Source organism: Solea solea, chromosome 21 (assembly GCF_958295425.1).
Source record: "Solea solea chromosome 21, fSolSol10.1, whole genome shotgun sequence".
In the NCBI taxonomy this organism is placed as follows: domain Eukaryota; kingdom Metazoa; phylum Chordata; class Actinopteri; order Pleuronectiformes; family Soleidae; genus Solea; species Solea solea.
The window spans coordinates 9,865,440-9,878,111 of NC_081154.1; the positions used below are offsets into that span (position 1 = coordinate 9,865,440).

Here is a 12,672-nt window from a genome sequence, read left to right on the forward strand (position 1 = left end):
AAGGCATGGTTATGAGTATTTTCATAATATTAAGGCTTGTACAGTGCACATGCTTTGCATTGTATGTTTTGTGGAATAAATGGTCAACAGTAACAATGGTCAAAATGGTGTTTTATTTTCTTATTTACATAAATGTGAACCTTTTTTTGCAGAAAATGAACATGTTTTTATTCAGAGATACCTCTTACATAGCAGAAAAGAAATAAAAAAAGAAAGTTCCTACTTTTTAGGATAAGAAATGATACATCTCTCAACAAAATTAAGCGTGGTTTTAAATACTGCTATGTACAGAACGATGACAAAAAAAAAAAAAACTACTCACATAATGTACTGAGACTACAAGTGCATCTTCTGATGGTGCCTCCTGAGATGGTAGTTTCTTGAAAAGCTCTTTCCACACTGGTTGCAATTGAACATTTTCTGTCCCATGTGAAGCATCTGGTGCGCTTTGAGACTGTGTGGGCGACTAAAGCTTTTACAGCACTCGGGGCAGGTGTAGGGCTTCACCCCTGTGTGCTTCCTCTCGTGCCGCTTCAGGTCTCCCGACTGCCGAAAGCTCTCTCCACAGTGGGTGCACAGGTACGGCTTCTCACCAGTGTGAGTTCGGAGGTGCACGTTGAGCTGGCCTGTGTACGAGAAGCTTTTACTGCAGTGAGGGCAGCGGTGTGGCTTCTCCCCCGTGTGAATGCGCTGATGCTGCTTCAGACCATAGTGGTTTGTGAAGCCCTTTCCACAGTCTGTGCACAAGTATAGAACCTTCACCTGCTGGAAGCAAGTGTGACTTTTGAAAGCTTTGGCGCTTGCACAGCTTTTCCCACAATGCGGGCACACACGCTCCTCCTCCGTCTGCTCTTCCTGCAGCTGATCCATCAGGCTATCGGATTCACAGATTGATAGATACTCCACGGGGTGGTGCCTCTTGATGTGTTTGATAAGGTAGCTCTTCATGGTGAAGGAGAACTGACAGAAGGAGCATGAGAAAAGCTCAGACGTGCAGTGATACTTCATACAAGTGTTGCTCTTCTGATGCTGTTTCAAGTTACAAGCTGTGGTGAAGACTTTATCACAGTGGTCACATCTGTAGGACTTTGCATTTGTGTGTACCCGCTGCTCGTGTCTCTTCAGAAACCCAGACTTACTGAAAGACGCCCCACACTGACCACACTTGTGCTGTTTCCAAGCACATTTGTGGGATTTGAGATCACTCGGGTTTCCATATGTCCGTTTACATCTCTCACAACTAAACCATTTGTATTTTGTGAACTTGACATTTCTGACAGCAGAGGCTACTGGTTGAGTGCAGCTCAGATCAGTCGGAGTGGAGCTGGCTAGTTTCTTGCTGACACCTCTTCTTTGTTTTGGAGCTATGAGCTTGGTAATGGCCGAAATTCGAGATCTGGCACCAAGTCTCCGAGGCCGCTGAGAGGGAGCGTTTTGGATCGATACATCCGTTCCAGACACAGAGGTTTGTGGAACGAAATCAGGATCGTTAATTTGATCACTGTTGACAGGCAATGGATGACCGTCCTTCACTGTGGTATCCCCCGAGTTATGCTCATTGGTGTGTTGCTGAAGGGTATCCTCTGAAGGAAAAGCCAGTGAACAGTCGGCACAGCTAAAAGACAAGGTGTTTGGTTCCTCTTCTTTACCTTTCTTTTCTTTTCTGTGAACCTGCAGGTGCCTGGTCAGGTCATTGTACTGACCAAAGCATCTTTGACACACAGTGCAGACATAGGGGCGTAACTTCTCATGGACAATCACCCTGTGCTTTTTAAGGGAGGCTTCATTTATGAAGCTCTTCACGCAGTCTGAACAGTTAAATTGAGATGTTTCTGCCTCTCCTGTAGATGCATTCTGCGTTTCAGTTACATCCATCGCCTCTTGTTGATTCTCATTTACATCCGTTTCTTTTGCTTCATCAATTATGCCTGGATCAGCAGCTACAAAAAGTTCTGAGCTTTGTGTGGAGATTTCTGTGTTTTCACTGACATTTTTGCTTTGATTGGCAACCTTCGGCACAGTCTGCTTCCGGTGAACAAGCTGGTGTCTGATTAGACCACATGCCTGGCTAAAAGTTCGCCTGCACTTTGGGCAGCAGTAGGGGCGCCTGTTTGAGTGGACACAAAGTTTGTGCCTTCTGAGGTGTGGCATTTGCTTGAAAGTTTTCCCGCAATCTCCACATGTTTTGGAGTCAAAAGGGTCAACGGGTGATAACACCACCAGTGATTCTACAGTTCCCGAGTCCTCACTTGGGGTGGGATTTTCAAGTTCCGCTCCCTGAGCATCAGGTGTTGCACAGTCCCCTGTGGGCTGCGTGTGGAAGTGTTCGATATGTCGGTGGAGAAAAGCCTCTGTAGTGAAGGAAAGCTGACACTGGGAGCACAAGAAGACCTGAGATGCTACTGTTGCATTACTCTCTGCAATAAAGAAAAGAGGGAAAACATTACTGTCACACTTCATTTGACATAATACAGGAACATTGAACTGCAAGAATCCTCTGGTGTCAAGGGCATTATGCAATTAAATTACAGTAGTATTTAGTTCAAGGTAAAAATATCAACATTTTCGTTGCTACCGAGACTCGGGTGGTAAGTACCTTCAGATTTCAACTTCATAAACCACAGCTGGTTCCAAGATTCACTGAAATGGGCAAGGAGATTGTCACTGGGCCACACCATGAGCTCATCACCAGGATGTATGGTGCGACAGCAGTGAAAGAGGATGCTGCCTTTGAACTGGACTGCCAGCAGATTTGACTCGTCTTTGACTCGAGCACAGTTGACATACCTGTGAGTGAGCAAAGACATTAGACATTTTACGTGGAAGAACGGAGTTTCAATACGAACAAAGACCGATTTATGCAGCTGTTCTCTACATGTACACATCGGTAAAACGCTACTTTAACTGCTTTCACTAACTGTCTGTCTTATATGTGTGCTTGAGGGCTCAACCTCAATTTGCTTGTTTACCTTCTAATTTTAAGGCACCCGAATGCATTGATTTACAATAATTCTCCCGTCTCAGTATTTTTGTGAACTTTTGTGACCAAAATCAGCACGACAAGGACAACTTTTATTTCAGGCAACATAAAAATCATAAAAAATAATTTACCTCATCCAGTTTGAGTGTGATTCTCTGGCAGCATCAATGTATTCATAATCAGGCTCTCCTTTATTGATCTGCAGAAAAATTTGATATTTCTATTAAGACACTCATACCAATATGACAACGAGAAGTTGTTAAGTTGTAAGAATGAGTCTGCAAGTCGAAAATTCATTGTCACTTCATTTTCACTCACCTCCCAGGAGAAGTCACTTGACATGGCATTTTCTCTTGTTGTCACTTCCCCCTCATACGGTCCAAAATGCATTCCCGGACACACAGTTGGACCATGATTTATGACCCCAATACCTGCTCTGGGAATGCTAGATCTGCCTATCATCAGTCCATAGGGGAGAGTGAGAAGAGCTCGCTGCGGGACACCAATGCTTATTGGGAAGTCAAGGACAAAAGATGGGCCATTAATGTTGGCAGGATCATTGTGCTCCTGAAAGAGAGTCAGACACTCCTCGCAATCTGGGAAATATAAAGAGGAGGAAAGCGGAGGAATACAGTAAATGTTTTTTATCATTATCCATATAATACTACAATAATAACCATGGTGCTATACCATTGACACATTTAAGCATAATACACAAACAATAGCTACTTTTTAAAATCGCTGGTTCAATATACCATCGTATACTAGGCAATGTCATTGGTAGAAAAATGACATTGGAAAGAATTCTGTGCCCCTAAAAACTGAAATTGAACAATTTAGTCCCAAAAATTATTTTGTTAAGATTACATTGTATTTCCATCAGTTGAAAAATTCAGGTCCCTAATTAATTCTCACAGTTCAGTTTCAGTTTCAAATTATTTTTTTTGCTACACATCCAATCAAATGTAGATGGAATGAACACTGTACCAGAGTAGGACCATAAAGCCAGACCAGGGACTTATCTCTCAGGTGTGTCATTTAAACACAGCAACCACATTTTCATAAAAGTTATAAAGCTCAGCTCGTATTGAAGCTGTAGTATATGTATTAATTGAACTGTCTGATCATTTGAGAAGGTAAAATTCGTGCTGCCATTTGCTTTTATTGTACTACCACCTCAGCTAAGAAGGCTAGGTCAGTCTGTTTGTGAGCAGCATATCTCAAAAAGTAAAAATTCTCATGACATTTTCAGCAGGTGTAGGTTATGGTCCAAGGTAAACAATATCAGATTATGGTGGTATATAAACCCGCCTGTGTGTTCGAGGAGTAAATAAACATGCTTACGAAAGCCATCATTAGCCTCAGGGTTTTCTCCCTTCCCCAAAGTATCCAGTAACTTCTGAACGGTTGCTTCTGCTGGCTCAAAAACTTAATTCACAACACAAACACTCTTTTAGAAACATATATATTGACTAAAGTCAACTCTCTAGACATAACAAACAACGCCCCAACATGGAAATTGTACCTGGAGGAGTGTTGTCATCAGATGGTGGTGACTCCTCTGTTACAACAACCTCTTCGGTTGTCTCAACCCACGCCACCACGTCACTCCCGGCCGACATGAGTGCAGACCCTGTGCAGTATTTAAACTATTAACTATTTAACTATTAGTGCAATATGTACAGTTGTCACATTCAAACAAATACACCCACATCGCTAAAACACCTACCAGCTAACGATAGCACGTTAACCCAACCCAAAAAGTAGTGTAGCTGGCTAACAATACAGACCATAAAGGACCATAGTCTTGTGAAAAATCCCCTGTCGTGAATCTATTTGGTTAATAATAGCGCAACTTTAGCTTTGACATGCTATAGTTGGTTCGTGGATGCTATGTGGCTACCGCTAAGCATTAGCAACATTAACTATCATTGTTCTACACCTACTGACATTTTCTACATTCCTACAAATAAAACAGCACCTACTTTAGTCACCGCGGCTTTGTGTCTCAGGATAGTTGTTGCCAACAAGCAAACAGACCGATGATTTACGCGTTCACATGATGGTCTTATAGTCGTCACAAGAAATTGTTGGCGTTCTCTTCTTCTTCTTCTTCTTTAGTATGGCAGGCTAGACGCAGCTATGGCGTATGGCTGCCCCTACTGGTTGTTATTGAGACCTACATCAAATCCTTTTGTACAATCTTGTTTTGTGAAGATAATCCATCAATGTTTTTGTTTTAATCCAAGAATCCAGACTGGAACCCAAAGAAAACCCACCTCATACCCTTCAATGTGTATTCTGAACAAGGTCTGTAAAATTTTTACTACTAAATCAGGTCTGGACTTGGATTTAGCTTCTTTTATTGTAGTTAAAGCTGCTGCTGAGTCACTGCAAATGATTGAATTTCCTTGTTTATTGTCCTCAACCCATCTTAACGCCCACAGAACTGCCACCATTTCTGCTGTGAAGACTGACATATGATCTGAAATTCTGATTCCTTTTTTTGTATCTGATTTCAGGAATGCTAATACCAACTGCCACTTTCCCACTCATAATCCTTTGACCCATCTGTATAAAGGTGTAGGTAAACTCCCCAATTTAGTTGTAGCCATACTTTTACCTCCTACTATACCCTCTGACAGCCTTGATTTACTTCAAGAACTTTAGGTCAACAACAGGATCTGGAATCAACCATGATGGAACAACTGGTCTGCATACTGGTGGACAAACGCTAATACCCATAATTCCAATTTCCTGCGCCACAGATTTAAATTTTTCTGCAAAATTAATTTGAGTCTTTTTTGACATTCCCATAAACTCCCAATGTTGGGTCAGAAGGTTTTTTTGTTAGTAAAATGTATTTTTGTCCTTTGAGCTTCATTAAATATCTCAAGCCAAGTTTGTATCTCCTGAATTCTAACGGCATCTCCCCCATTTCTATTAAAAAGGCTGATATTGGAGTTGTCCTGAATGCCCCACAACACAGTCTTGGGGCTTTTGCTTGGACTATGTCAAGTTTACTGATCACTGATGAAGCTGCTGATCCATAAACCATACAACCATAATCGAAAGATGATCTTATCATTGCTCTGTAGATCTTCAGCCCCCCAGTCAGACCCAGCCACACATCTAAGGACATCAACACCATTTCAATATGCTGTTGGCGTACGCAATAGTTCCCCCGGAAGTAAATACAATTCCCTTTCAGCATAAAGGTTACATTTCCTGTCGTCCTTCAAATTAAAGTGGTGACATTAGAATGACCTGGGCTGCACATACGATAATAATTTTATAACGAACAGCCAACATCCAGACAGTGAGCGAAATCACAAGCATTATTTACCACAAACACCCCACGCACACATCATCACCTCCGACATGGTTTATTATGAGTGCTGGCAGAGGAGTTGATATCAGCGCCGCTGGTGTAGTGGTATCATGCAAGATTCCCATTCTTGCGACCCGGGTTCGATTCCCGGGCGGCGCACGAATCTTTAATACTTCTATATGACAAAAAGATTATCATACATTTAAGTGACATGTGATCGACGAAATCAAGACACCTATTTATGAGAACAGTTTTTTAAACTCTTTTAATTAAAATTCTTCAAAGAGCCCAATGATTTGTTGTTGAGCCGATGATATTGAAGACTATGTTATTCATTTATGGTTTTCTGCACTCATCAAAGAAAAAAAATATATAACAAATGATTCGTATGGAGTAATTTATAATGTATCATAAATGAGCTCAATATCAAAATGGTCTATATGAGATCATTTCTCATGGGAAGTGGTATGACTTAAGGTTTCTTTTTATCCTTTTTAAAATCGGTTACTTGGTTACGTTCCCTCAAAAGTTCACCGGGCAACAGACAATGCCCCGTAAACTGTGTGCATGCAGCCGTTGCCTAGGCAACGACAGAACCTGGCGCTGGTGTAAGCGGACACAAACCGTCATCCGTTCCTTTTATCTTCATTTTTTAATCACTCACGCCAAAAAGTGGCTTTTTCGGCGTTAAGTAAGGAAAGGAAAATAATGAATGCGCGAAGGCAACATGAACAACGTGGATGTGAACAATCGTGAAGCACCAAAGAAGATGAAGTGCGTTAATTTTGACTATAAATCCAAGGTGGGATGCGCAAAGATGTGCGGCTTGTGTCCCGCTTGCGCTTTTGCCCCAAAACCTGCGGGGCGTACTCAGTGCTTGTGGAAGGTGACGGATGGACACAGGCGAGGGTTCGTGGTGGAGCTGCTTCTGCGCTGCAAAAGCACCCTGCTGCTCGAAAGCATCCAGAATATGCTGAGTGTAACATCGTGGACTTTGTTCATCTACGGTCGGGCGAGAGTCCCACCTCGACCTTTTACGAATCACATCACAAACCCGGCGTTTCTGGAGGAGCCACCGGACGTGGATATGGAGGAGATCTGGGACTGGTTCAGCAGCAGTCCAGACTGGATTAAATCACTTTATCTTTGTCGTCTTTTTTTACTCTGTGACTCGGAACTTTTGCGCGTGTTTGCCAACCTAACCAACGTCCTTTTGGCAACATTGAGAGCGGTGAAGCAACGCGAACGTGAGTTGAGGGGCTGTTAAAGGTCCAGTGTGTGGAGATTTAGGCAGGCATTTTGGCCGAAATTGAATATGCCACACACACGTATGTGTGTACATGTGTACTTAAAAATTATTGCCTTTGAAACTCAATCACAAAAGGGGCCCCAATTTAAAACATGGTGTAAGTGAAGGGCCAAACACAAAAAAAACTAAATGGCTGGTTTGATTTGGCTGTCTCCTCTGCCACTATAAAACTAGCTTCTTCTAATAATAATAATAATAATAATTTCACAACAGGGGAGTGCTATTTACTGTAGCAGGAGGCAGCAGTTTGAGCAGAGAAGCCGTTCCTACATGGCTTTTCATTTAGTCTACTGAATGAATGAATGAATGAAATAATAATAATAAAACAAGAGATGTTGGTTCTGTGACATAATGAGCTTTGCAATTTTTTCCACTCATCATATAATCCAATCGATATATACCATTTCCAGTGAGTGGCTGCAACACCAATGGGTCTGAACAGTGCAAAGACGAAGACTCGGAGGATCCTGCTGTCATGGTGGATCCTGGTTCCTCCAGATCCATGTCTGGAGTGAGCCGATACCGAGACTTCGTAGGCTGCCTGCCTGTTAATTTGTCTAAGAGGATACTAGGTAAATAATTTGCTCACTACCTTTTGCCACCTTGAGGAACATAGCTCAATATCCTCAGTATGACTTTTTTTTACAAGCAGCAAGTACACATGTCTCATTGACATCATTGACAACACTATTTTGTACTATGCTATGTTTATGTTGTTGTGTAAGCATGCCTACACCCTAATCTACTTTGAAACAGCAGTCTCATGTTATTTAGCCTTTCTGTGCATAGAATCATATGGTTAATTAACCTTATTTTTGAAAAAAACAAGTTGCCCTCTGACCGCTGGTGCTAGTAGGCCCGACTTTACATTCATGTCTCCCAACAGGTCTGTTAGAAGAAGCAACTTTAAAAAGCTGCCAGAAGGTTTGTCGTCGCTGGCAGCCCCTCGTAAAAGAAACCATGGAGGACAAGAAGTTCAGAAGACAGTTCCAGGATCAAACTCAGGCAACTATGAATGTAAGACATGGGTTTATTTTAATGTCTTCAGAGGACAAAATAAGTTTTTTTGTTTTTTTTAAAGATTTTACTGATGCATGTTTAACTAAAACAAACGTTGTTTTTTTTTCTGTTCCAGAAGTACAAAGGCATCGATCTGGTCAGTCCCACTTACGCTAACATTGTTGAAGTCCACGTGCCCACATATGAGGACGAAGAAGCAGATATTCACTCAAGTTACCAGAAGGTTAACAAATCAAAACTTAACCCGCATTCATCTCAGTTTGTGAATCACACATCTGTTCTCAGTATACTGATTATTATTTATTTTCTGGTTGGATTGATTTCACAGGTACAGCCATTTGAAGCTGCTTATGCCAAAATCAAAACCAAGTTTGTCCAAATGGAGGAGCGGAATGTTTATTGTGGCGCGCATTTTGCCCAAGTCGTGCTGATGAAGTAAGTTTACAGTATTCAATCCATGGTTATGTTCATTGTGTGTATCTTAACCCTGCACTTGCATGTGATTTGAGAGAACTGACAAATACGGTGTGGCTGGATTTGACAGAGAAGACCCCCATCGAGTGTTGGACTACAGAGGCAGAGCGTATATGGCCACCGCCTCCAAGGACTGCGCTGCGCATCTGTATTATGTTGCATCAGAAGCAAAGATGGTGTCGGTGATGAAGGGCCACGTTGGCACCATCCGGGCAGTGCTGCTCTGTGAGGACAGAAACCTGGTGATAACTGCGAGCTGTGACGCCAGTATCAGGTGAGGAGGAGATGAAGGAGTGTACACAATGTACACAATGACGATGCATTCCTCCTCCTTTTGGTAGTTCCACTGCTTAATTGGTGTTTGATCACGACTTTAGGTGCTGGAATTTGAAGACAGACTTGTGTGAGATTGTGCTGTATGGTCACACCGGCACCGTCAACTGTCTGGATGTCCATGCTGATAGACTTGTCTCAGGGTCGAAGGACTGCACAGTGAAAGGTAAACAGGCTTTAATATGATGCCTATGACGTTTCAGATGAATGAATACAGAATATAGTGTGAGAGTAACATTATTTGGTATCTGAGTTTAAGGATATTCCAACCAATTGGCAACTGATCATAAAGTAAATTCCCATTTTGGAAGCAAACCAGGCTCCGATTGGATGATGCCAGCTGTCAGTCACACTATGTGCAGTACTTTATTGTCTGTTTTACTCTAAATAAGAACATAATTTACAATATTGACATCATGTGCTATTGGAGAAGATCTGTATCTAGCAATTGAGACCATTTACTCCTCAGGAAAATGTGTACTGATGTTATAAATCTAGTACAAAGTATAGTTGAAATGGTCTTTCTTGTGCCCGCCAGCCCCCGTGCTGCTACTGTATACACACAAACATATCCTTATTCACATCTGATTGCTTCATTGTTTCTGCTCACAAAGACCACCACAGAAAGCGCTCTGAGAGCATGTGTCTCTGCAGTCACTTACTGCATAATGCCAATTCTTCCAACAGTGTGGAATCTGGAAACAGGGAAGCATCTTCAGGGTTTAAATTTCAAACACCCAAACTCCATCCAGTGTGTGAAGATCAACACAACCAAAGTGTTCAGCAGCTGTGCCCGAGGCCTCGTCAAGATATGGAACTTGGAGAAGGCATCAGTACTTAGGGTGAGAATATGGCCACCTGTCTGTCTGTCCACCTGTCTGTCTGTCTGGCTGGCTTATGCTTACATGTCATACACCCATTCCTTCAGGTGATTGACGCCCACAGGAGCCCAGTCAGGTGCTTGTTCTTTGATGAATGGCATCTTCTATCTGGGGACGTTAATGGTCAAGTCATGGTGTGGAGCACCAACTGTCAGGTTAAAGAGTGTCTCATGACCTTCAGCCACCCAAAGTAAGCAAGTCATTGGAGCAGATATATATATATATATATATAAAAACATCCCAGAAACTATATTTAGAATGTCTTTGCCTGCCATTACAGAGCGAATTTTCAAATCCTTATTCTTCTTATTCTTGACTTTTCTGCAGAGAGGTCAAATCGCTGGCGCTCATCTACCTGCGTGTTGTCACTGGCTGTGTGGACGGAAAGATTCGTATTTTTAATTTCCTCACCGGTGATTGCTTGAGAGCCATCACAGTGGAGCCTAAGGCAGGTTGTATTCTGTCCCTGCACTTCCTTGACGGCAGGTGAATCACATGCACTGTTTATTTCTATTTTATTGATTACTGTGGTGTTCAGATAATATATCAATGCACGTTCATATATGTATCTCTCTTGTTCTCCTTTCTCCTCCCTCTACCTCCAATCAGCATATTGATAAACACGATATCCTGTGTGAAAGTTCACCACTTTGCCAAAGTGTTCTGGGATTACCCCGACACAGCAGAAGAGGGCCAGAGTGTGGTGCTGACTCAGGATGAGGAATCTTCAGCATCCATCAGAAAGGTTACCTTCAACCATGGCACGGCACAGGAGACCCCACCCAGCCAAAGGATACACACCAGTGACTGCAGGAAGCCAGAGAAAGCTGAGCTGCTTAAACACACGCACGTCCCGGTGACTCCCTCTAAATGTCAGACTCAAGGTATGCACGCAGATGTGTGTCTCACATCCATAATATACAGTATATAAAGATGGATGCAGTCCTATTCACCTTTGAAGCCTTGAGATTCATCATCCATGACAATTTCACCTGCAACTATGCACCTATTGGACGATACCAGCTGTCAATCACACTGTTGTCAACTCACATGGGCCACATTTATCATCTATTTTCTCTAAATTGGAACATACTTTACAAAATTGCTATACATGTGCTATTGAAGAAGACTTGAAACCCATGATTGAGACCAAAAATGACCAAAAAGTGGGAAGTAGACTCAATTTCCTATAGACTTCTTCATTTACTATTCAAACTGTAAGACTACATTCATTTTTATATAGTCGTGACTCATGCCGTAAGTGGGAATATTCTATGATAGTCCGTTCTTGTGATTTTTTTGTTTTTCCATTCACAGTCCGAGAACGCTGTAAGACCGCTCCACAATCTGTGAGTCGGAGTAAAAAGGTAAAAACATCTGAACAAACAAAGAAGAGGCCACTCAGAGGCAACACCAGTCAGAATGCACGGCAGGGCGCGTACGACGTCGAAGCTAATGACAGCACCGAGTGCCTCGACGACAGCAACAACACAGATTCCTGGGCTAGTTACACGCCACAGGATTCACTGCCCTCCGACTCCCAGGCTCTGCCAACGAGCAAGCAGTCTCGCGCTTCTTCACTGCAGAACACGTGCGGCGGTCAGTCGAGGAAGACAAAGAGCCGCGTCCAAGGTCTGGAGAGGGGTGCCAGTCAAAATGTGTCAGACGCAGTACAACCTCCCAGTGCTGATGTGCAGAAGCCAAAGGGGAGAGTTGGGGCCCTCACAGCAAGTGCCAAAAAGCAGCCAAAACCTTCTGCGTGAACACTCAAGGTGTTTGACACTTAGATGGAGAATAATGCAAGTGAAGTTTTGAATGTGGTGTTTCAATAAATCCCCACCAGAGGTCAGTGTTGTATGAACAATGTCATGTCTGTGGCAGAGACTTGAGCTATGCAATTTGTTTTGTTTGGTTTACATTTGAATTGAAGGAAGTTGTATTACATTTTTTTGTATTTTTTGTGTATTTCTCTAAAGTACCATGAATTTCCATTTAAACTGTCTATTCGGTTCATGTGAATGGGTAATAAAAGGTTTGATTATCCCTTTTTTTTAACAATTCAAATTTTTATTAGATTTAAACACAAATTTAACAACACACACAAATGTAATTCCAGAACAAAAATAATTCCAGAACAAATGACATATTCCAGTGGAACAGCATATTATAATTGCATTTGATAGCTTATTTTTCACCAGCAACATCAAAAATCTTTCTGTATTGTTTTTTTTACTTGTGCCATACTTAAAAAAAAAAGATTAGGGAAACGATCAGAGGGAGAAGAGTTTGTTCGTCCTGTTCAGAGCAACCTCTGCCACCTGCCCTCTAGCCTCAGAGCCCTCAG

General features: G+C 42.2%; 2 protein-coding genes and 1 non-coding gene across 4 annotated transcripts; 2 read left to right on the forward strand and 1 right to left on the reverse strand.

Annotated features, from left to right (window-relative positions):
- Nucleotides 1–94: 94 nt before the first annotated feature.
- prdm9 (PR domain containing 9) lies at nt 95–5,215 on the reverse strand. Of its 2 annotated transcripts, none has more exons than XM_058620825.1 (7): nt 4,966–5,215; nt 4,506–4,629; nt 4,325–4,408; nt 3,299–3,576; nt 3,112–3,179; nt 2,597–2,787; nt 95–2,417 (listed from the first exon to the last, which is right to left on the reverse strand). In XM_058620825.1, the coding sequence occupies exons 2-7, from the start codon at nt 4,600–4,602 to the stop codon at nt 337–339; spliced, it is 2,799 nt and encodes a 932-aa protein (XP_058476808.1). In that variant the 5' UTR covers nt 4,603–4,629; nt 4,966–5,215; the 3' UTR covers nt 95–336. The 2 variants fall into 2 exon arrangements, with proteins under 2 accessions (XP_058476808.1, XP_058476806.1); XM_058620823.1 differs by having other exon boundaries at nt 4,506–4,613; nt 4,966–5,214.
- Nucleotides 5,216–6,399: 1,184 nt separating this feature from the next.
- Nucleotides 6,400–6,470, forward strand: trnag-ccc (transfer RNA glycine (anticodon CCC)). The gene has a single exon. It is a non-coding gene; the product is annotated as a tRNA-Gly (tRNA).
- A 435-nt stretch (nt 6,471–6,905) lies between these two features.
- fbxw10 (F-box and WD repeat domain containing 10) lies at nt 6,906–12,366 on the forward strand. Its single transcript, XM_058621448.1, has 12 exons — nt 6,906–7,558; nt 8,031–8,192; nt 8,507–8,637; nt 8,756–8,863; nt 8,969–9,075; nt 9,185–9,388; nt 9,492–9,613; nt 10,135–10,289; nt 10,376–10,518; nt 10,656–10,814; nt 10,938–11,212; nt 11,646–12,366. Exons 1-12 carry the CDS (start codon nt 7,024–7,026, stop codon nt 12,089–12,091), a joined length of 2,547 nt encoding a protein of 848 aa, XP_058477431.1. The 5' UTR covers nt 6,906–7,023; the 3' UTR covers nt 12,092–12,366.
- Nucleotides 12,367–12,672: the final 306 nt, after the last annotated feature.